The sequence below is a fragment of the Pongo abelii genome, chromosome 4, assembly GCF_028885655.2.
Source record: "Pongo abelii isolate AG06213 chromosome 4, NHGRI_mPonAbe1-v2.0_pri, whole genome shotgun sequence".
Classification (NCBI taxonomy): Eukaryota; Metazoa; Chordata; class Mammalia; order Primates; family Hominidae; genus Pongo; species Pongo abelii.
In genome coordinates this window covers 86861378-86885220 of record NC_071989.2, presented here as the reverse complement: position 1 = coordinate 86885220, position 23843 = coordinate 86861378, and the positions used below count along the sequence as shown (strand labels likewise).

Genomic DNA, 23843 nt, shown 5'->3' with positions numbered 1-23843 from the left:
CAGTTCAAGATTTGTCCATCTCTTACCCTGCACAGGCACTCACTTACTTCATAGTCTTAACCTCTCAACCTTACTGAGGTGGAGGATAATGACACCTTCCAATCAGAACCTTTCCATCTCTTCTCCTTCTAACCTATTTTTCATGCTGCCTTATCTTGCTAAAATGTGAATCTATTCATATTACCCCTTTGCTTAACTTATACTACAGACAAAGCTCAGGCTTGTTAATGTGGTATGTAAAATTTCCCATAACTTGGTCCCCACCCTGCAGCATGTCTTACAATGTAGAATGCTCTGACAAACCATGCTGTTTTCTGCTTCAGTGTCTTTGCTAAGCACTATTCTGTCCTGCTTGTAATTACCCCAACACCATCAATCTGGCCAATTTCTATTCAGATGTTAAAAGCCAGTACAAGTGTCATCTCTTCAGAGAAGGCTTTCCTCACTCCCTGCTCTTGCTCTGTTTTTGGCCGGCAGAACACTCATCTGTTCACCTGGTTTGCCTTCTCTAAAAGACTGGGAGGAGCAGGGACTATGCCTTGCTCATCTTTGTATCCTAAGTCTAACAATGTGCCTAGCATGCTGGTGAATTAAAATGAAATCAGACTTTCAATTAAGTCTGAATTGCGTAGCATTTTCAAAAACTTGCAGGTTTGCAAATTCCGAGTCTCAAAAGTACTGCATTATACACCTAAAAGTAATATATAAAATACTCCTAATATTCCTCAAAAACGTGCTCTTCTGAAATCTTATTTACTTTTCATTCTCCCCTAAAATTGTTCTACAGGACCTGCTGAAATCACTGCAATGTTTTTTTTTTTTTTTTTTTTTTTTTTTTGAGACGGAGTTTCACTCTTGTTGTCCAGGCTAGAGTGCAATGGCGCCATCTTGGCTCACTGCAACCTCCACCTTCTGGGTTCAAGCAATTCTCCTGCCTCAGCCTCCCGAGTAGCTGGGATTACAGGTGCGTGCCACCATGCCTGGCTAATTTTTTGTATTTTTAGTAGAGACCGGGTTTCACCATGTTGGCTGGTCTCGAACTCCTGACCTCAGGTGATCCACCCACCTCAGCCTCCCAAAGTGCTGGGATTACAGGCATGAGCCACCGCGCCCAGCCTGCAATGTTTACCTGGTTGGTGCAGACTGGAACATGAAACGAAGCTCACAACTAGGGCTGACACAGCAGTGGGTTTCAATTACCACTGTCACGGGGAAATAGCAAAGGCACATAATTATGTGAAAGCCATGGCTCTGGATGGCAAGGTAACTGTTCTGTTGATGGACAATATGATAGAAGGTCCTGGGTTCTTGACTTACTGTGGATACATGCCTGCCTGAGTTTCTTTAATGTGCAAGAGCTACCTATTTCAAAAAGCAAAGGTATTGATTTTCTGTGGAATGAGGAAGTGGTAGCCTTGGAATGTGGTGAAGAGCAGGAAGGTGGGTTCTCAGAGAACATGACATACTTTTATAATACTTGAGCTTAAAGCAAATCAGTACCACACAGTCATCAGTTTGGTCTAGGTTGGAGAGCTAGTTCCAGATTCCAACTCTACACTAACAGTGACTAAAACAGCTCCACGATAGTTAACATCTGGACTAGAGTACAAAACATTTTTTAAGACACAGGAAGAATCACATTTCCACAAAATGAGTCATTCCACATATCAAGAATCAAACATTTTGAAATGTAATCAAAGTTAAATAAAGAAATAACAATCTATAAAATTCCTTAAGATTAAGGTCAGAATCAGGGCTTGTAAAAAACATCGCTGGGCCTCCTTAAATAAAAAGGGAGCCAGGAATCACATTATCAGGGATCCTGTAGTCAAGCCCTTTAGCAGAGTCACCATTAGTGGTTCTAGAGGTAAAGAGAACATCACTATTGGCTGTTTCAATGTGTTTAAGAGGGCAATTCTCAGAGCACTATAAACACATTGAGCACTGATAAGAGATAGCGCTTACTTAGTTTTAAAACATAAGTTTTAAGGACAAAACAGATGAGATAGTAGATATGGATAAAAGACTAAGTAATGAACAAAAGCAATATTTAAATACCTTTTTATTTCTGAGGTAGGATTTCTTGGCAGAAACCCGCCCACGTCTTGCTTCCAGCTGGCGTGCTTTCTGCTGAAGTTTCTGCAGCTCTTCTCTCTGTAAGTACGCAGATGCTGCCATCTCTTCCTTCTCCAGCATGGCCTCCATGCTTTCGTAAGTGTCATAGTATACCACTTCATCTCTTTTTTCTGTTACAGAACAGCAAAAAAGAGTAGTGGTAAAGAATATGGGCTAGGGTTTGGACAGAACAAGGTTCTAATCTCATTACTGACTCTGTAACCTCAGGCAAAGGCATTATCTCTTAAGCTTCTTTGTAAGTGGTGATTATTATTTAATACACCTCATAGAGTGAAAGTATGCAAAGTGTTTAGCAGTATCTGGCAAACAGTAAGTGCTCAATAAATGCTAGAAATCACCGCCCCCCCCCCCGCCATCCCTACAGAAAACAATTTTTTAAACGTCTTAACAGAAGAAACATAACTAGTCCATAAGTATTTTCTCATGTATTCAATGTTTGGTGAACTTATGTGGTTAAATGCACGCCATACCTGATATAAGTCTTTTGATGCTTTCTAGTTGCGCTGTCAATAGTAACTCTTCACACTTCAAGATTTCAAACTGTACTTCATACAACTGAAGTTGCAGGTCATAATAGTCAGCTTCTAACTGATCCAATCGGGCTATAGCTTCTGTACCACCCCGCAAACTCTGCATCTGCATTGAAAATACAAATTAAAAAATTTCTAGCTGGTGGGGACAAGAAAATTGAGTTAGTATTAAAAATTAATACTAATCAGATAGCATAAACCTACTAAGTAATTGCTCTCAGAAAGAAACTTGTAGGCATGGAATCCAGACTTAAAAAAAATATATATATATATGTATAAAACAGTAATAATCAAGTCATATTATATGGTGGAAATAGGCAAACATGGTAAAAATAAGGTTTTAATGTTTATGTTATACTTATGCATATTTATGGTAATAATATATGTATTGTCTGGATATAAATGCTTTCCCTCTCAAAAGTGGGTGCTAAGTTATGTAGTTGCTCTTTTCACAGAGATATATGAAAATGACGGGGCCATTCTCAGATATTTACAAGAATGGTAAAAGCTGGTTAATGCCACATTATCTGGGGTTTTGCTTTGTTCCATGGTCACAGACTGGCTAGGTTCCGGGATCTGTTGACTGTAGAGTGAGGTGAGAATATGTGAGTGGAACAGCAGAAGACAATTGCTTTAAATGGAAATCCTTGCAATCCGTAAGGTGTCACTTTAGGTAAATGTAATCAACGTCCTAGGCTGAACTTAAAGTGAGAGCCAGAAATTTCTGGGCATGGCTCATAAAGTGAAGGATGGTCTTCTGTGAGGTTTGCTTGGTTGCTCAGTTCTTGGTATTGGAGTGGGAAAATTTTTGCCAGGAATGAAGGAAACCACGAAGGGGAAAGTGTACTTTAGATAACTGGTTCCTAACTCTTATTATTTCTATTTGGCTCTACGGAGAAAGGCAAATAAAAGAAGCCAAGGGAATGGCTTTTCAAGAGTCAGTGAGATGTGAAGGACAAGCATAGTTCTCTAGAGTGAGACAGTAAGCATTCTTCCAAGAACATGGCACCATTGCTTTGGCAGTTTAAAGGTTCCTGCTTAGAAGCTCCAGGAAAAAGCCCCAACATGGGCATCAGTGTGCCCTCAGAGCCAAAGGAGCAATAGTGAGGAGCCCTGGATTCAAGTGGCTTCCCAAGGAGTGACCTTCAAAGGAGGAGACGAGAGGAACAAAAGGGAAAATTATTAAGAGTATTGTTTACGAGCTCGTGTGAGACACATCACTGGGGTCCCAGAATACCAAAGAAATACTTGACTGGCGGTCAGGGACAACCTACAGGGAAAAAGACAGTGAATTTTTATTTTCCTAAATGATCCCTTTTGTCTGGCGAGGTTGGTAAAACCTGTCAGCACATAAAAAGAATACGTTTTAAAGAAAATTCCAGCTTTTGCTTTACAGTCTAGATATCTACACAGTCTTACCCAATAACTAGAATATTTTTCCTTAAAATATAATTTCAAATCCCTTTCACAAGAACTTTGAACTGAAAAGCAATGGTTAGGCTCCAGTCTAAATGTGCAGTGGTAAAAATTTAAAAATAACCAGGTGAATTAAATACAGTGGTACTTTGTTTTATGAATATTTTATAAACGGATACTTAATAGATTATCTAAGTGTAAGACTGTGAGTGATCCTGCTGCGTTAGGAAATATTTTATGGGTGACAAACAATGAATATAACCCCAAAGTGGGTTTAATTATAGCAGCTAGGGAGGGGAATGTGAACAATATGAACTGTTGTTTTTGTCCTAAGTCATAAAATAAGAACCAAGGAATAATGTCTACCCTGAGACTCGTGGACTCGCCACTTTAGATGATAAACATCCCTTTTCATACTCTCTTGGGGCTCTTGCCCAGCTCTGCAAACACAGCTGTAGGATATACATTGTTCCAATATCTGCACCCACACTCTCTATTACCATAGCATACAAACAGGTAAGATATCTAATGTTAGAAGGCTTTATTCTCAAGTGGGGAATCATTAAGTTAAAACCTTAGTGTAAACCAGTCTAAAAACCTTAATCTAAGATTACTTTCCAGTGATATTGTTCAGATCCAGGCTGTTAGTTCATTTTCACTACTCTGGTTCTACCCAATTAAGTGACCATTTTCTGCTACGTTCATGATGCTCTGCTAAGTTCCTCCCCTAGCACTTTGTAAGTTTCTCTCTCCTGCCCAATCTCTTGGCTAAGGAAAAAGGTTCAAAGTTCCCCAGTGACATGCCTTTACACTGTCAGCTTTCTCAACCACAAAGAGAACAGTACTCTGACTGCAGCCCAGAGCCAGGGTACTTTAAAAGCACTTGAGAAGCACAGTGCTACCAGGACACACTCAATATCAAAAATCAAACTGAGAAAGGAAGTGGGTATTCTCTTACAAGCAGTGACCTCACTCTCAATTTTTTGGTTTGGTGAATTCTATCTAGACCAAGAGTCCAGACGTGGATTTGCCAAGGGCTGTGGTCTAAAGATAACCAAAACCTCATCAGAGGCAGACAAGCAGTGAAGGAGTCTGTTAAATCCCAACCTCTGAAAGGACAAACAATAGGTCAGTGGTGGACTTTGGGAAAAGCTAAAGGGTTGTAGAACCAGAACATTTAGGACTTTTATGAGATCAGCAAAGGAGAAAAGGATGCTATGACTCAGAGAAATCTGTGAGGGCAAAATAATACTCTGAGGTCTATCTAATCTTCAATGTGGAGGCAAAATCCTTAGTATAAGGCATGAAGAGGTACGGAGCGGGCACCCTGCTCCAAATTTCCTCCCTGTTTTAACATCTGAAATTTCCAGACTGAGTTTTCCTGTCCTCAGCTGACAGCCACAGAACTAAGAGAAACAGAATCCAGGGTGAAAAGAGAACTAATTCCAGATAATGGAGCAGTGCAGGGAAGGTGGGTGCCACAATGGGGTGTCTTTTTTATACCTGAGAGCAGTGCTTCCCTGGGCAAGAAGAAAGAAGCCCTGAAAGTAGTTTAAATACTCAAAGGAAAAATTGGCCACCTTAAAATTTAACTTAGCTCAACTTTTACTCTCCTAAACATACCTCAAGTATCAGGATACCAGTACCCCAAACCAAACTGTAACCTCCCAATGTGATCCAGGTAATGACTAGCAAAGTTTGAGCTAGACTCAATTCTCCTGATTCCTACAAGAGTGCTCTTTCCACTAGAAAAAATTAGGTAGGGATTACCAGCCAAAAAAGACGGAAAAATATCAAAGTGTTATTGTTATTGTTTTACAGCAAATCTAGTAAGGGGATGAAGTACCAATTCATGTCCATACATCCATGTAAGTACAACATACCCTGCTGATTCCACAATCATTCTCACCATGTGTAATAATGATAAAGTAGTTTTCATGTATACCTGTTTTGACTGTACTTTATCATGAAACCAGATGGCACTTTTTGCAAACTATGAAAATGAATTATGCCCTTGTTCTGCCTTTCACCCTACTGTGCTAGAAAATTCCAATGACATTAGAGGAACTATTAAAAGAGCTACCTGTGGACTGAATCATTCATTCAAAAAATACTCACTGAGCATCCACCACTGTTTGAGTTACAGAAAATATGCAGTCAACAAGAAATGAGGGTTCGAAAATAAGTCATAGCTGGGCATAGTGGCATGTGCCTGTAATCCTAGTGACTTAGGAGGCTGAGACAGTAGGGACTCTGAGCCCCAGGAGTTTGAGCTTGTGGTGAGCTATGATCGTGCCACTGCACTCCAGCAAGGGTGACAGGGCAAGGCTATATCTTTTTTTTAAAGGGTCATAAAAACCTTGGAGAGCATAAGGGGAATGATGTTAAGGGCAAGTTTTCAACCAAAACTAGCCCTATTATGTAGAAAGAATGAACATGAGAATTAGTAACAGACAAGCCTGAGTATAAGTACAGGTTTCACCAGTAACAACTGCACAAATATGGGTAACACAAGTTGACAGAATTATCTGAATTCCGCATGTCAGAAATCCTGGAAAATGGAAAATTCCCATAATTTAATGTCAAACCAAATCTCACAATCCATTTGTGGAAAAATGTGATCTGAATTTTTCATAAACTATTTTTAATCCTTAGTTATTCCATTTAATGTGACCATGTGTTTCATTAGTGGACTAATAACACTTGTCTGAAGTTATATGCTCTATCTTACCTTTCTAAAATCTAAAAAAAACCTGGGATTCTGAAATATATCTGTCTTCAGGGAATTCAGATAATGGTTTTGGGCTTATAGCATAAAAAGTTATGTTTGAGAATTTAACAAGATAATATACATAAAGCACTAAGGACAGGGACTAAAACATTTTAAATTTTAACTGCTGCCAAAACAGAATTCATATGGTGAAAACAGAATTTAATATAAACTAAGGCCTTTAGAGTGGAACCTACCTTTTTGTATTTAGACTCTTTGAAATATATAGCATGCACCTATGCAATAATCTACTTATTGACAAATAAGATGAAAACTAAAAACCAATCTCCTTGCCTGGACAAGGACCTCAAAAACCCCACCTCAGCTCAGACTCAGGCTGTGTCTACCACATCACAGCTTCTTACTATTGGAACTTTCTGGCAAGGCCCATACAAAATGCCACATCACGTAGTCAACAGCATGCTTTGTGAACCCTGAAATGTTGGTTGAGGCAAGTAAACATCTTAAGCATGGAAATTATGTATCTTTTTCTTCTCTGTATTCCCTTCTGAGATATTGGCACAAAACATAATATACAATTAGAGTAATAATCACTAATATTTATCCAGGTCTTACTCTATGTCGAGTGCTATAGCAAATGCTTTATATGCATTAACTCATGAAATCATAACATCCCAGAAGGTATATAATATTTACATTTCAAAGACAGGTTAAGGAACTCACTGAAGCTTTCCTAAAGAGTTAAGTTTGCAGAACTGAGATCTGTAGAGGTGCTCTGTTCAGTAAGGTAGCCACAAGCCACGAGTGGTTATTTAAATTTAATTTAAAATGCTGTTCCTCTGTTGCAAAAGCCTCATTTCAAAAGCTCATTAGCCACATATGGTTGAAAACTACCCTACTGGAGAGGGTAAACATAGAACATTTCCATGATTACAGGGCGTTCTGCTGGACAGCACTGTCCAAATCCTAATATCCACCATGGTATATAATCAATGCTCAATAAATACTTGACGAATTAAAACTGAAAGAGGGGAATATAACCTTAATTAATCATAATTTAGCTACATGCTTGTAGGAGAAAGACAAAAATAAGTAGCTAATCTTCAAGACTAGTATGTATTCACATTCTATTAGATTATGTATGTTCAGAGAAATTATTAAGGAATTATAAATAGATGGGGAATTGTTAAAATCCTCTGCCAGGGAAAGAAAGCACACTGATATACTTTTTTTTTTTTTTTTTTTTTTTTTTTTTTGAGACAGAGTTTCACTCTTGTTGCACAGGCTCGAGTGCAGTGGCATCATCTTGACTCACTGCAACCTGTGCCTCCTGGGTTCAAGCTATTCTCCTGCTTCAGCCTCCCGAGTAGCTGAGATTATAGGTGCTCGCCACCACATCTGGCTAATTTTTGGTATTTTTAGTGGAGACAGAATTTCGTCACCTTGGCCAGGCTGGTCTCGAACTCCTGACCTCAGATGATCCGCCCGCCTTGGCCTCCCAAAGTGCTAGGATTACAGGCATAAGCCACCACGCCTGGCCCTGATATACTTTTTAAAGCCTTTCAGCCACACGAATTGGAATCTAAAGGGTTTTCTGGTTAATCCCGGTTAACCACAAAATAGAAGTCCACAATTTAATTCAGATGTTTCATGATTTGCTTCATGATGGCATTTTATTTTATTTGGGACGGAGTCTCACTCTGTTGCCCAGGCTGTTGGAGTGCAGTGGCACAATCTCGGCCCACTGCAGCCTCTGCCTCCCAGGTTCAAGCGATTCTCCTGCCTCAGCCTCCAGAGTAGCTGGGACTACAGGAGCATGCCACCCACCTGGTTAATTTTTTGTATTTTTAGTAGAGACAGGGTTTTGCCATATTGGTCAGGCTGGTCTTGAACTCCTGACCTCAGGTGATCTACCCGCCTCAGCCTCCCAAAGTGCTGAGATTACAGGCGTGAGCCACCATGACCAACCTCATGATGGCATTTTAATTTTATCATCATCTATTTCAATTAATAACTATATAGAAAATCTCCTTATTTCAACATTAATCCTTATTTTAATAACACTTCTAGCATATATTCTACTCCTAATCCTATGTGGTTGTATGTATTTTAATCTTGTCCAATAGTTTAAAACGAAAAACGTAAGCTATATCTGATAACCTGGATTAATAATATAGAACTGAAAATAAAGACTTACTTGCATGGTCAGATTATGCTATTATTTCCAAATCTAGATGGGGAGTATACTATTGAAAGAGTAGAATAAAGTAGCTACAACTAGTTAAACTCACAAAGGATTCTTTCACAGGTATTGGGCTAAAAACACAGTATTTTCAGCAGTTTTGATGAGGAAATCAGAACATGGGCAGTTATTCTGAAATAAGAGGCTCAGATACAGATGATTTGAGAACCTACTAAAATTGTGTGCAAAATTGCATATATATGTACATTACTCTGAGTACAGGGTTCTCACATTCTTAAAGGGGCAAGAATGACCTAAAAGGGATAAGAATGATTATAATTAAGACTCAGCGCCAGACGCAGTGGCTCACACCTATAATCTCAGAACTTTGGGAGTCCATGACATGAGGGGTCTCTTGAGGCCATGAGTTAGAGAACAGCCTAGGCAACACAGCAAGACTCTGTCTCTATTTTAACTAACTAAATTAATTTTTAAAAAAAAAGTTAAAAAAAGTTAAAAAGTTAAAGGGGGTATAAATTAAAAGGAACAGTATCAACTCCTAAGAGCAGTTAATTCTTTCAAGTCAAACAGAATTCTGCCTGCTTAGGTAATATTTAATATTTCAGTGTTAATTCAGAACATTTATTTCAAGTACGGTATTATGCTCGTGGCAAATATTCTGAAATATTTTACATTTAATTTTTAAATTAAATTTAAATTAAAAACACTTTCATTTTTAGGGTTGTCTTAATTTTGTCACATCAAGAAGAACTTTGTTTTAAAAATAACCTATGGGGACAAATCACAGGGTAGTACTGTTTTGCAAAACCTCTACTGGCAAAGCACTGTTCTGGAATGGGCTTAATAATTCACATTTAGTCTCTCACGAGTAATGTGGGCATGTTAAATTAATGCTAATAAAACTGGTACAGTACATCACCACACATAGATACAAAGCACAATACCTATCTAAATTATACACAAAACAAGCATAAACCTGGCACGAATGACTAGCTGGCAGTTTTAACAAATACTGTGAAGAATTCAAATACAATCCAGACTATTACATTAATGGGACGGCCCCAGGGAATAGGACCCCCCCACTCCCCAAGGTAATCATCTCAAACTCTCAGGACCCATTTCATGCTCGTTTTTCCTCTACTACTCTAGACCAACTACAGTAAGAGTAGTCAGAAATCTTACCCTCCCTTGCTCTCTTAGGCAGCTGTCCACTGACAGAATAACTCAGTATTAGCCAGGTTAGAACAATAATGCTAGATAATACAATGAAGACGGGCTGGGCATGGACCTTAACTCCAGCACTTTGGGAGACAGATGCAGAAGGATTGCTTGAGCCCAGGAGTTCAAGATGAGCCTGGGCAATATAGGGAGACCTCGTCTCTACAAAAAATAAGTAAATAAATAAAAATTTGCAAGGTGTCGGTGGGTGCGTGCCTGCTACTCAGGAGCCTGAGGTAGGACTGCTTGAGCCCCAAGAGGTCAGGGCTGCAGTGAGTTGTGATCGCACTCCAGCCTGGGTGACAGAATAAGACACTGTTTCAACAACAACAACAACAACAAAGATGAAGATAAAGGTGGTACTCTATTTCAAGCAAAAAGAGGGACTTAAGTTTAAAAGTTCTAGAATTTAAGACAACTCCAGAGAGCCAGTAACATGAGGGGAACAAGCTAATTAGAAAAGGATATTATAGTAGAAATGCCTCATGGGAACATGAGATGGGGATGAAATCTACGCACAGCGATTCTGAATATAAAGTGTGAACAATTTCCCGGATAAGCCAAGTTCCAATTTTACCTTCTAATAACCAGCAAATAAAAATAAGGGGAAATGAAATAATGATAAAAATCCATCAACAAAAAGATTTCTAGATCACAGGTATGATACCTTATAGGTTACTTCATATACTATTTTTTAAACAAGTGTATATGAGCATAAGCACTTCAAAAATGTCAATGAGAACCATCTTGCTGTACAACCTAAGCCAAAAAAATACATATTTTACATAATGCTGTATTCTTATAACTAAAGCAGAGATGATGATTTGTTCTTCTCTAGCAACTAAAATGTGCTACTTTAATAAATATGTACTCAGTGTTTTCAAGCCAATGAGGGCAACCCACAAAATGGGTATGAATATTTATACCTAAGTCAATAGTAAAAAAGGATAGACAGTGACTGTAGGGGGTACAGAGGAAGTGGGAGATGGGGGAGACCAGTGTGTTCCAGTAGGAATATAATGGGAAGTTCCAAAATGTAATGGTATAAAAGCATTATATAATCAATCCTAACAAAATGCCACTGCCTTAGAAATTTTACTGAATTTCTCTGGTCAGTGAAACTTTCTTAATAATTGCTGGAAAGCTTTACGTTTTTACAGTATAAAAAACTTTACAGCAACTAAGAAATTCTGATGCTGGCCCCTCTGATCAACAGTGCAGTGCTGCCAACCATCACACTGTGATGCTGTGAAATACGCTACGTCTAACTCTTCTAATGACAACTTAAGTCACAGGACCTATTGTAAGTGTTTTCATCTCATGAAGATGGCATAAAATCACTGCCTATCGAATTAAAAAAATGTCTTGTAGAAAGATTAAAATGACAAACTGTAACTTTTTCTGATTTTATTTTTCTGATTTTTGTTACCTCTTCCTTTAGTGCATGTTTCCGCTGTTCCAAGCATATCTCTTTAGCTCTCATCATCTGCAAAGTTTCCTTAGAAACTGCATACTGGAGTTTTTCCATCCGTTCAGCAGCTGCTGCCCATGATGCTTTACCAAATTTCTTCTGATCAGCTCGCATTCGATCATACACAGCTATTAATAATTTTTTAAAGAGAAATTAAGACAAATAACAATTTAATACTGAAGCATTTGAAAAAGATTTCACTGACCACACAGAGAGAAACAAATCCTGCTGTCATGATAAACTGCTTATAACTTTTTTCTTTTTTTCTTTTTTGAGATGGAGTCTTGCTCTGTTGCCCAGGCTGGAGTGCAGTGGCGCGATCTCAGCTCACTGCAACCTCCGCCTCCCGGGTTCAAGCAATTCTCTGCTTCAGCCTCCCAAGTAGCTGGGATTACAGGCACCCACCACCATGCCCGGCTAATTTTTGTATTTTTAGTAGAGATGGGGTTTCACCATCTTGGCCAGGCTGGTCTTAAACTCTTGACCTCGTGATCCACCTGCCTCGGCCTCCCAAAGTGCTAGGATTACAGGCGTGAGCCACCGTGCCCGGCCAGCATTTCTAAAGCATAATTTGAGAGTATCTTAGATTCTAATGTCTTCAATCTGTCCTCAGAAATAACGTTCTGCAGTTAAAACACTTATAAAATTAGCTTTCAGAAACTTTAAAAATACTCTCACATGTCCAGTGTTATTAACTTTCAAAGTTTCGAGGATAGCATTAATTCTGTGAGGTTTTATGCTTTTTTCCTCAGTATGTTAGTAGAAACACAATTATTTACTATTCATATTTAAATTATATATATTTAAATATATGTTTCTATGAAAAGACTGATAGGATGTGCCTAATTTGCTAATAGTGGTTTTCTCTAACTGCTGGGATTATGAGTGATCTTTATATACTTTTCTATGTAATTTTTCTAAACATAAAATACTTAACCACTCATTTTCAAAAATACCTAAAGGATAAATTTACTGAGAAACCTACCTTTTTGAGCTTTAGCTGTTATTTCAAAGTACTTGACAGTAAGATCTTGAATAGACAGTACAGCCATGTGAGCTTTCCGCTGCCAGTCAGCATCTTCTTTTTGTAGACTCTCAATTCTTCGAGGTCCCAGATAATCGTTCTCCATGGAAATCTTCAGAGAGAAAAAGAAAAAATTAAGAAGTTCAAGTCTTTCTTCTACTCATTCCTCAAACATTTAAAGTTTATATACCACAAAGAATACTTGTTCTTCCCTGCTCAAGAGGATAAGCTATTAGTTTACAAAACAAGTGAATTAACAATAATACTGAAGATATTTGACATAGAAACCTATTCCCCATTTTGCCCCTTCTTCCATCCCCCTCTCACTCCATACGTAGGCAAAGGATATATACCAATATGTTAAGACTGATTGTTTTTAGGTGTCTCGATGAGGAATTTATTTCCACTTCTATGATAAAATATCTTTTTTGGTTAAGACTCATTTATGCCCCCCAAAAATTACTTAAATTGTTTATTTCCTTAACAGCCACTATATAAAACAATTGAAAACCTGGATTTTCACAATGACAATACAAAAACCAGCCTATATGCATACTGAAAAGACTTTAGATAACAATAACAGAGGAAGGCCAGGCACGGTGGCTCAGATAGCTGAAAATCAAAGGATAGACAGGAATGAACCGGATGAATGCTAAAACAAAATTTAAAGAAGTGACAATATTAAAAGTATATTTCAAAACACTACATAGGTATGTTTTAACATGGAAGAAAGGTACAATCAAGAACTGCAATGGATCACTTACACATACAATCTTGCTTTACCATATACAGAGAAATAGCTTATCAACAAGTTATGTATGAAGCCAATGACAACTTTATTAGGATAAATAAAAAAAAAACAGGCAAAATATTAACCCACCCATGACACACTTAAAAAAACACTGATCAAGTATAATTAAGCCACTAAAAAGCTAGTAATAAATTCTGAAGGTAGAAATAATACAACCCATATTCTCCCTGTTTTTTGTTTTTTTTTTTTTTTTGAGACAGAGTCTCGCTTTGTCGTCCAGGTTGGAGTACAGTAGTGCGAACTTGGCTTGCTGCAACCTCCGCCTCCCAGGTTCAAGTGATTCTCCTGCCTCAGCCTCCTGAGTAGCTGGGATTACAGGTGCCCGCCACCACACTCGGCTAATTTTTGTATTTTTAGTACAGATGGGGTTTTGTCATGTTGGCCAGCCTGGTCTCGAACTCCTGACCTCAAATGATCCGACTGCCACAGCCTCCCAAAGTGCTGGGATTACAGGCTTGAGCCATCACACCTGGCCTACAACCCACAGTCTCTAAACAATGCTGTGAAAGGAAAATAAAATCTCAGGACCCCAAATTCACTATATCAAAGGGCAAGATAAGCTTGGGAGCTGAGTCACGCAAAAACTGCTTTCCTTTTGCTCCCAGACAGACAGGGAGGATTGCTTGTGACCAGGAGTTGGAGACCAGCGTGGGTACCATAGCAAGACCCCATCTCTACTAAAAACAAACAAACAAACAAAACAAAACAAAACAAAAAGAAGAATTAGAATACGAAAAAAAACGAAAAAAAAAGCCATGAGTGAGCATGCCTAAGACATCAAGGGGAGCATCAGGTGTAGAGATCTGGGTGCAAAGCATGGGCAGACTTTCAAAAGGGAATAATGAGTAATATCTGGAAATATTAAGAGTAGAATTTTATATTAACAGAATTTTAGCCAGATACTAAAGATGGTTAAGTGTGTCTCTGGGTAAAACACCTTTGAGAAAAATAAAAGGTATTGTGGGGAAAGAATATCAGTTGTGTAGATGAGGACAAACTTCGTTGAGGTTCATTAATTGCAGATGGCTTTGAAGAAGGGGTGGGATTTTGACAGGTACATAAGGAGAGAAAAACCACTGAAAAGGCATGCGAGAGGTGAGAAGCAATCTGAGCAAAAGCCTAAAAATTTCTATGCCTGCTAAGGGATGGAAAGCAGTCCAGCCTGCTTGCTTTCAGGAGAGAAAAATGAAAGTAATGAGAGATACTAGGAAAGTAGGTTGTTATCATATGAGGTTGTCTTAAAAGACATTTAAAATGTCAGGCTAAGGACTGTGTATTTAATTTGACAGGAAACCACTGTGGGATTCTATGCACTAAGTGACATATTTAGACTTCATCTTAGATTTAAGGATTCTAGTGGAGTTGTTTGCCGTAACAAAATTGGTATGTTCTTTTATTGCAATTACCTCTGAATTTAAAACATACAGGTTTAAAAGCATACAATTAGTATTTACAAGTATGGGATAGAAATTTAATAATGCTACAAGTCAAAACTTAAATCCCTTACTCAGGATATTATAATAGAAGTTCTTCTCAATGACATGATTACACTTTATTTAACAATACAAAAAAAAGACAAATGGAAATCAGCAAAGTTATACCTTTTTTGAAAAGTCTAAATCCTTTGACAATTATGTGAAGATAACATAGTTTGCTACCTTAATATATTCAAATACACAGAATGTGAAATACTCGAATGCTTTTCTTTTAAGCTGCTGTTAAACTGACTTTAAATTTTTTTTTCTTTAGAGATAGGGGTCTCACTATGTTGCCCAGGCTGGAGTGCAGGGGCTAGTCACAGACACAATCATTAGTGCACTGCAGCCTCAAACTCTCAGCCTCAAGTGTCCTCCTGCCTCAGTCTCCCAGCAAGCTGAGACTACAAGTGCACACCACCATGCCCAGCCTTTAACTGACTTTTAAAACTCAGCAGCTATAACATCTGTCCAAAGGTTAAAGATCCGTAATTAGTCGATTGTACCTAAAACCTTAAGCTAGTTCCCCCTAACTTTGAAAGTCTGAAGATGTGTGTACATTCTCGTCTATTCATCTCCAAGTTCATCCTTCTGTCTTGTGATGCTAGGTTTGAGAGTGCAAATCACATTTAGCCTTTGCCAATAGAAGAGTTTGGAAGAGGGAGGAGATATGCTTATATCTGCATCCCTTGACTTCAGCTGGTGGTTGTTCCTGTCAGCAATCACCCAAGCCTTACTTCACCCCAGCATCAGCAGTTCCTTTCTGAAGCAATAACAGAATCTAATTTGCAGTTTTTTCAACCCTAGGCTCATAGTACAACCCCCAAGACAAACCAACCCCTCAGTACTGAATCCTCTGAGAACTAGGTCTCTCCATTGAGCACCAGGCAAGCAATGCCCTCTTTTTCAGGTCAGCTCCACGGGGTTCCTCCTCTATGCTTCAGTTTTAATAATTCCAACCCCTTCTCTTTGTTTCTCCAACCCTAGGAGTGGTAGCTGTTTTTACAATTGCTTCCTCTGAAGTACCTTAGAGTTACTTTCTTGCCTTCTCAATTATCTGGTTAACAACTTTATACCTAATTAACAAATTCTTTATATTAGATTTTCTCTGTTGAAATAACTAGCTTTTCTGATTAGCTCTCAACAGATACAACTATGGAACAGAAATTTAATAGTGTTCAGAATTCAAAAATCTTAATACAAAAATCATTCTTACTTGAATGGTTAAGTCCATGTACCATTTATCGAAAGAAAAGTGTAAAACTTGCATTCTGGCTTTTTTTTTTTTTTTTTAGATGGAGTCTTGCTCTGTCACCCACACTGGAGTGCAGTGGCGCAATCTCAGCTCACTGCAACCTCCAACTCCCGGTCTCAAGCAAGTCTCCTGCCTCAGCTTCCTGAGCAGTTGGGATTACACGAGCGTGCCACCACACCCGGCTAATTTATTTTTATTTTTAGTAGAGATGGGGTTTCACGATGTTGGCCAGGCTGGTCTTGAACTCCTGACCTCGGGTGATTTGCCCACCTCGGCCTCCCGAAGTGCTGGGATTACAGGCGTGAGCCACTGCGCCCAGCCTATTGTGGCTTTTTGAAGAGGAAAAAACAGATTTTTTTAAACCTGTGGCAAGTTATTTGAAAGTAACTTGTACTTTGTTGTTGGATTAATGTCTTTACCTTTATGAGTACAGCTACAAATACAAAGAACATAAACATGCTTTCTATGCTTTTTAATGCTGTCTTTTAACTGACTTTTGAAGTTTCATAGCTTTAATGTTGCAGCCAACTGGTAAGGAACTTGTTTAATAGTTTATTGTACCTAAGACATTAAACAAGGGTACTAAGTACTTTTCCTAACTTAGCAAATTTGAAGATGTGCAGCACTGGTTAGCTGGATCATGTGCTAAAAACAATGACACCTCTGTTTTCAATTTCAGTGCTAGAAAGAAAACAGTGCCTGTTTTTAACATGGAAAAAAGCGTGTGTCAGCTAGGATAGCGAAACTAGTTTATAAATACAAATTACCTGACACGGAATTATTATGAAGCACAGCACTTGGATACTGGCTTTTATGTAAGAAACACAGTAGGGGGGAAATCCACCTTAGATTCTTTGGTAAAACAAATGCCAAGATAAATCTGTGAATGTACCATCACGAAGATGAGGGGGAAAAAACTGTGAATATACTAATGTAACAGCACCCACAATGCAAATTTTCCAGACCCTGGAGTTGCCTGAAGATGACTCTTGAATGATCTAACATGATTAGCTTAGTATCTATTCATGGGTTTTTATATTCAGAGCAAATATTGTTGAGAGATTCTTATAGCTAAGGCAAGTGTGAAAAACTACGCTTTTTTTAAAAAAAAGAGAAATCGAAACTCAAGTGAACTAAAGGAAAGTATAGCTCAGGTGAGATATGAGTATCTTAATGTAAAATGGTGGCACTACCTAGTTCACAGTGTGCATGCAGTGGATGCATACAGTGGTAAAAACTGCACCCTGCACAATAAATAGCACCCGGCCAAGGGGGCAGAGTAGATACTGAAATGCAGCCCATGCTTTGCCAGGCCATATGTATTTCTACACTTGATGAAAAAGGGCTCTTTCCTAATTTGTCTGATGGGTGACTGGCAGTGGGCGGGTGGGGGGCGGGGGGTGCAGTTTTCTATTTCACAGAAAGGCACCTACAGACTTGCCCTGGGGGTTGGGATAAGAATGAAACGCACATTCAAGAATTTACTAGGAGACAATTGGCAAAATGAGGTGACTGGCTACAACAGAAAGAAATGCAAGTGCCTTCCAGTTTCTAGCTTATTTACTTTCAGGAAGTATTTAAAAATAAGTTGGACAATCTGTTTGAAGTGCTTATGGCTGATCAAGATGATGAGTATAGGCCAGCTGGCTCTGACCCATTAAAGACACTGGATTTAAAAATCCAGAGGTTCGTCTAGTTTCAACTTCATCTTACTTTCATTTGAAAGTAGGGAGGAGCCAAGATGGCCGAATAGGAACAGCTCCGGTCTACAGCTCCCAGCGCGAGCGACGCAGAAGACGGGTGATTTCTGCATTTCCATCTGAGGTACCGGGTTCATCTCACTAGGGAGGGCCAGACAGTGGGCGCAGGTCAGTGGGTGAGCGCACCGAGCGCCAGCCGAAGCAGGGGCGAGGCATTGCCTCACTCGGGAAGCACAAGGGGTCAGGGAGTTCCCCTTCCAGGGGTGACAGACGGCACCTGGAAAATCGGGCCACTCCCACCCGAATACTGTGCTTTTCCGACGGGCTTAGGAAACGGTGCCCCAGGAGAGTATAGCCCGCACCTGGCTCAGAGGGTCCTACGCCCACGGAGTCTTGCTGATTGCTAGCACAGCAGTCTGAGATCAAACAGCAAGTCGGCAGCGAGGCTGGGGGAGGGGCGCCCGCCATTGCCCAGGCTCGCTTAGGTAAACAAAGCAGCTGGGAAGCTTGAACTGGGTGGAGCCCACCACAGCTCAAGGAGGCCTGCCTGCCTCTGTAGGCTCCACCTCTGGGGGCAGGACACAGACAAACAAAAAGACAGCAGTAACCTCTGCAGACTTAAATGTCCCTGTCTGACAGTTGTGAGGAGAGCAGTGGTTCTCCCAGCACGCAGCTGGAGATCTGAGAACGGGCTGACTGCCTCCTCAAGTGGGTCCCTGACCCCTGACCCCCGAGCAGCCTAACTGGGAGGCACCCCCCCAGCAGGGGCAGACTGACACCTCACACGGCCGGCCAGGTACTCCAACAGACCTGCAGCTGAGGTTCTGTCTGTTAGAAGGAAAACTAACAGAAAGGACATCCACACCAAAAACCCATCTGTACATCACCATCATCAAAGACCAAAAGTAGATAAAACCACAAAGATGGGGAAAAAACAGAGCAGAAAAACTGGAAACTCTAAAAACCAGAGTACCTCTCCTCCTCCAAAGGAACGCAGTTCCTCACCAGCAACGGAACAAAGCTGGACAGAGAATGACTTTGACGAGCTGAGAGAAGAAGGCTTCAGACGATCAAATTACTCCGAGCTACGGGAGGATATTCAAACCAAAGGCAAAGAAGTTGAAAACTTTGAAAAAAATTTAGAAGAATGTATAACTAGAATAACCAATACAGAGAAGTGCTTAAAGGAGCTGATGGAGCTGAAAACCAAGGCTCGAGAACTACGTGAAGAATGCAGAAGCCTCAGGAGCCGATGCGATCAAATGGAAGAAAGGGTATCAGCCCTGGAAGATGAAATGAATGAAATGAAGCGAGAAGGGAAGTTTAGAGAAAAAAGAATAAAAAGAAACGAGCAAAGCCTCCAAGAAATGTGGGACTATGTGAAAAGACCAAATCTACGTCTGATTGGTGTACCTGAAAGTGACGGGGAGAATGGAAACAAGTTGGAAAACACTCTGCAGGATATTATCCAGGAGAACTTCCCCAATCTAGCAAGGCAGGCCAACATTCAGATTCAGGAAATACAGAGAACGCCACAAAGATACTCCTCAAGAAGAGCAACTCCAAGACACATAATTGTCAGATTCACCAAAGTTGAAATGAAGGAAAAAATGTTAAGGGCAGCCAGAGAGAAAGGTCGGGTTACCATCAAAGGGAAGCCCATCAGACTAACAGCGGATCTCTCGGCAGAAACCCTACAAGCCAGAAGAGAGTGGGGGCCAATATTCAACATTCTTAAAGAAAAGAATTTTCAACCCAGAATTTCATATCCTGCCAAACTAAGCTTCATAAGTGAAGGAGAAATAAAATACTTTACAGACAAGCAAATGCTGAGAGATTTTGTCACCACCAGGCCTGCCCTAAAAGAGCTCCTGAAGGAAGCGCTAAACATGGAAAGGCACAACCGGTACCAGCCACTGCAAAATCATACCGAAATGTAAAGAACATCGAGACTAGGAAGAGACTGCATCAACTAACGAGCAAAATATCCAGCTAACATCATAATGACAGGATCAAACTCACACATAACAATATTAACTTTAAATGTAAATGGACTAAATGCTCCAATTAAAAGACACAGACTGGCAAACTGGATAAAGACTCAAGACCCATCAGTGTGCTGTATTCAGGAAACCCATCTCACATGCAGAGACACACATAGGCTCAAAATAAAAGGATGGAGGAAGATCTACCAAGCAAATGGAAAACAAAAAAAGGCAGGGGTTGCAATCCTAGTCTCTGATAAAACAGACTTTAAACCAACAAAGATCAAAAGAGACAAAGAAGGCCATTACATAATGGTAAAGGGATTAATTCAACAAGAAGAGCTAACTATCCTAAATATATATGCACCCAATACAGGAGCACCCAGATTCATAAAGCAAGTCCTGAGTGACCTACAAAGAGACTTAGACTCCCACACATTAATAATGGGAGACTTTAACACCCCACTATCAACATTAGACAGATCAACGAGACAGAAAGTCAACAAGGATACCCAGGAATTGAACTCAGCTCTGCACCAAGCGGACCTAATAGACATCTACAGAACTCTCCACCCCAAATCAACAGAATATACATTTTTTTCAGCACCACACCACACCTATTCCAAAATTGACCATATACTTGGAAGTAAAGCTCTCCTCAATAAATGTAAAAGAACAGAAATTGTAACAAACTGTCTCTCAGATCACAGTGCAATCAAGCTAGAACTCAGGATTAAGAATCTCACTCAAAACCGCTCAACTACGTGGAAACTGAACAACCTGCTCCTGAATGACTACTGGGTACATAACGAAATGAAGGCAGAAATAAAGATGTTCTTTGAAACCAACGAGAACCAAGACACAACATACCAGAATCTCTGGGATGCATTCAAAGCAGTGTGTAGAGGGAAATTTATAGCACTAAATGCCCACAAGAGAAAGCAGGAAAGATCCAAAATGGACACCCTAACATCACAATTAAAAGAACTAGAAAAGCAAGAGCAAACACATTCAAAAGCTAGCAGAAGGCAAGAAATAACTAAAATCAGAGCAGAACTGAAGGAAATAGAGACACAAAAAACCCTTCAAAAAATTAATGAATCCAGGAGCTGGTTTTTTGAAAGGATCAACAAAATTGATAGACCGCTAGCAAGATTAATAAAGAAAAAAAGAGAGAAGAATCAAATAGATGCAATAAAAAATGATAAAGGGGATATCACCACCGATCCCACAGAAATACAAACTACCATCAGAGAATATTACAAACACCTCTATGCAAATAAACTAGAAAATCTAGAAGAAATGGATAAATTCCTCAACACATACACCCTCCCAAGACTAAACCAGGAAGAAGTTGAATCTCTGAATAGACCAATAACAGGAGCTGAAATTGTGGCAATAATCAATAGCTTACCAACCAAAAAAAGTCCAGGTCCAGATGGATTCACAGCCGAATTCTACCAGAGGTACAAGGAGGAGCTGGTACCATTCCTTCTGAAACTATTCCAATCAATAGAAAAAGAGGGAATCCTCCCTAACTCATTTTATGAGGCCAGCATCATCCTGATACCAAAGCCTGGCAGAGACACAACAAAAAAAGAGAATTTTAGACCAATATCCTTGATGAACATTGATGCAAAAATCCTCAATAAAATACTGGCAAACAGAATCCAGCAGCACATCAAAAAGCTTATCCACCATGATCAAGTGGGCTTCATCCCTGGGATGCAAGGCTGGTTCAATATACGCAAATCAATAAATGTAATCCAGCATATAAACAGAACCAAAGACAAAAACCACATGATTATCTCAATAGATGCAGAAAAGGCCTTTGACAAAATTCAACAACCCTTCATGCTAAAAACTCTCAATAAATTAGGAATTGATGGGACGTATCTCAAAATAATAAGAGCTATCTATGACAAACCCACAGCCAATATCATACTGAATGGGCAAAAACTGGAAGCATTCCCTTTGAAAACTGGCACAAGACAGGGATGCCCTCTCTCACCACTTCTATTCAACATAGTGTTGGAAGTTCTGGCCAGGGCAATTAGGCAGGAGAAGGAAATAAAGGGTATTCAATTAGGAAAAGAGGAAATCAAATTGTCCCTGTTTGCAGATGACATGATAGTATATCTAGAAAACCCCATTGTCTCAGCTCAAAATCTCCTTAAGCTGATAAGCAACTTCAGCAAAGTCTCAGGATACAAAATCAATGTGCAAAAATCACAAGCATTCTTATACATCAATAACAGACAAACAGAGAGCCAAATCATGAGTGAACTGCCATTCACAATTGCTTCAAAGAGAATAAAATACCTAGGAATCCAACTTACAAGGGATGTGAAAGACCTCTTCAAGGAGAACTACAAACCACTGCTCAAGGAAATAAAAGAGGATACAAACAAATGGAAGAACATTCCATGCTCATGGGTAGGAAGAATCAATATCATGAAAATGGCCATCCTTCCCAAGGTAATTTACAGATTCAATGCCATCCCCATCAAGCTACCAATGACTTTCTTCACAGAATTGGAAAAAACTACTTTAAAGTTCATATGGAACCAAAAAAGAGCCCGCATCGCCAAGTCAATCCTAAGCCAAAAGAACAAAGCTGGAGGCATCACACTACCTGACTTCAAACTATACTACAAGGCTACAGTAACCAAAACAGCATGGTACTGGTACCAAAACAGAGATATAGATCAATGGAACAGAACAGAGCCGTCAGAAATAATGCCACATATCTACAAGTATCTGATCTTTGACAAACCTGAGAAAAACAAGAAATGGGGAAAGGATTCCCTATTTAATAAATGGTGCTGGGAAAACTGGCTAGCCATATGTAGAAAGCTGAAACTGGATCCCTTCCTTACACCTTACACAAAAATCAATTCAAGATGGATTAAAGACTTAAATGTTAGACCTAAAACCATAAAAACCCTAGAAGAAAACCTAGGCATTACCATTCAGGACATAGGCATGGGCAAGGACTTCATGTCTAAAACACCAAAAGCAATGGCAACAAAAGCCAAAATTGACAAATGGGATCTAATTAAACTCAAGAGCTTCTGCATAGCAAAAGAAACTACCATCAGAGTGAACAGGCAACCTACAAAATGGGAGAAAATTTTCGCAACCTACTCATCTGACAAAGGGCTAATATCCAGAATCTACAATGAACTCCAACAAATTTACAAGAAAAAAACAAACAACCCCATCAAAAAGTGGGCAAAGGACATGAACAGACACTTCTCAAAAGAAGACATTTATGCAGCCAAAAAACACATGAAAAAATGCTCACCATCACTGGCCATCAGAGAAATGCAAATCAAAACCACAATGAGATACCATCTCACACCAGTTAGAATGGCAATCATTAAAAAGTCAGGAAACAACAGGTGCTGGAGAGGATGTGGAGAAATAGGAACACTTTTACACTGTTGGTGGGACTGTAAACTAGTTCAACCCTTGTGGAAGTCAGTGTGGCGATTCCTCAGGGATCTAGAACTAGAAATTCCATTCGACCCAGCCATGCCATTACTGGGTATATACCCAAAGGACTATAAATCATGCTGCTATAAAGACACATGCACACGTATGTTTATTGCGGCATTATTCACAATAGCAAAGACTTGGAACCAACCCAAATGTCCAACAATGATAGACTGGATTAATAAAATGTGGCACATATACACCATGGAATACTATGCAGCCATAAAAAATGATGAGTTCACGTCCTTTGTAGGGACATGGATGAAATTGGAAATCATCATTCTCAGTAAACTATCGCAAGAACAAAAAACCAAACACCGCATATTCTCACTCATAGGTGGGAATTGAACAATGAGAACACATGGACACAGGAAGGGGAACATCACACTC

At 39.5% G+C, this 23843-nt stretch overlaps 1 protein-coding gene across 3 annotated transcripts in view; it reads right to left on the bottom strand.

Moving 5' to 3' along the window:
* Positions 1-23843, bottom strand: part of JMY (junction mediating and regulatory protein, p53 cofactor) — a 99032-nt gene that overhangs the window by 25409 nt on the left and 49780 nt on the right. For all 3 annotated transcript variants that reach the window (XM_024247531.3, XM_054555662.2, XM_054555663.2), the window contains exons 3-6: positions 12691-12841; positions 11664-11833; positions 2607-2772; positions 2059-2246 (exon numbers count right to left, since the gene is read on the bottom strand). In XM_024247531.3, coding sequence (XP_024103299.2) covers positions 2059-2246; positions 2607-2772; positions 11664-11833; positions 12691-12841 — 675 coding nt within the window. The remainder of the gene's footprint in view (positions 1-2058; positions 2247-2606; positions 2773-11663; positions 11834-12690; positions 12842-23843) is intronic.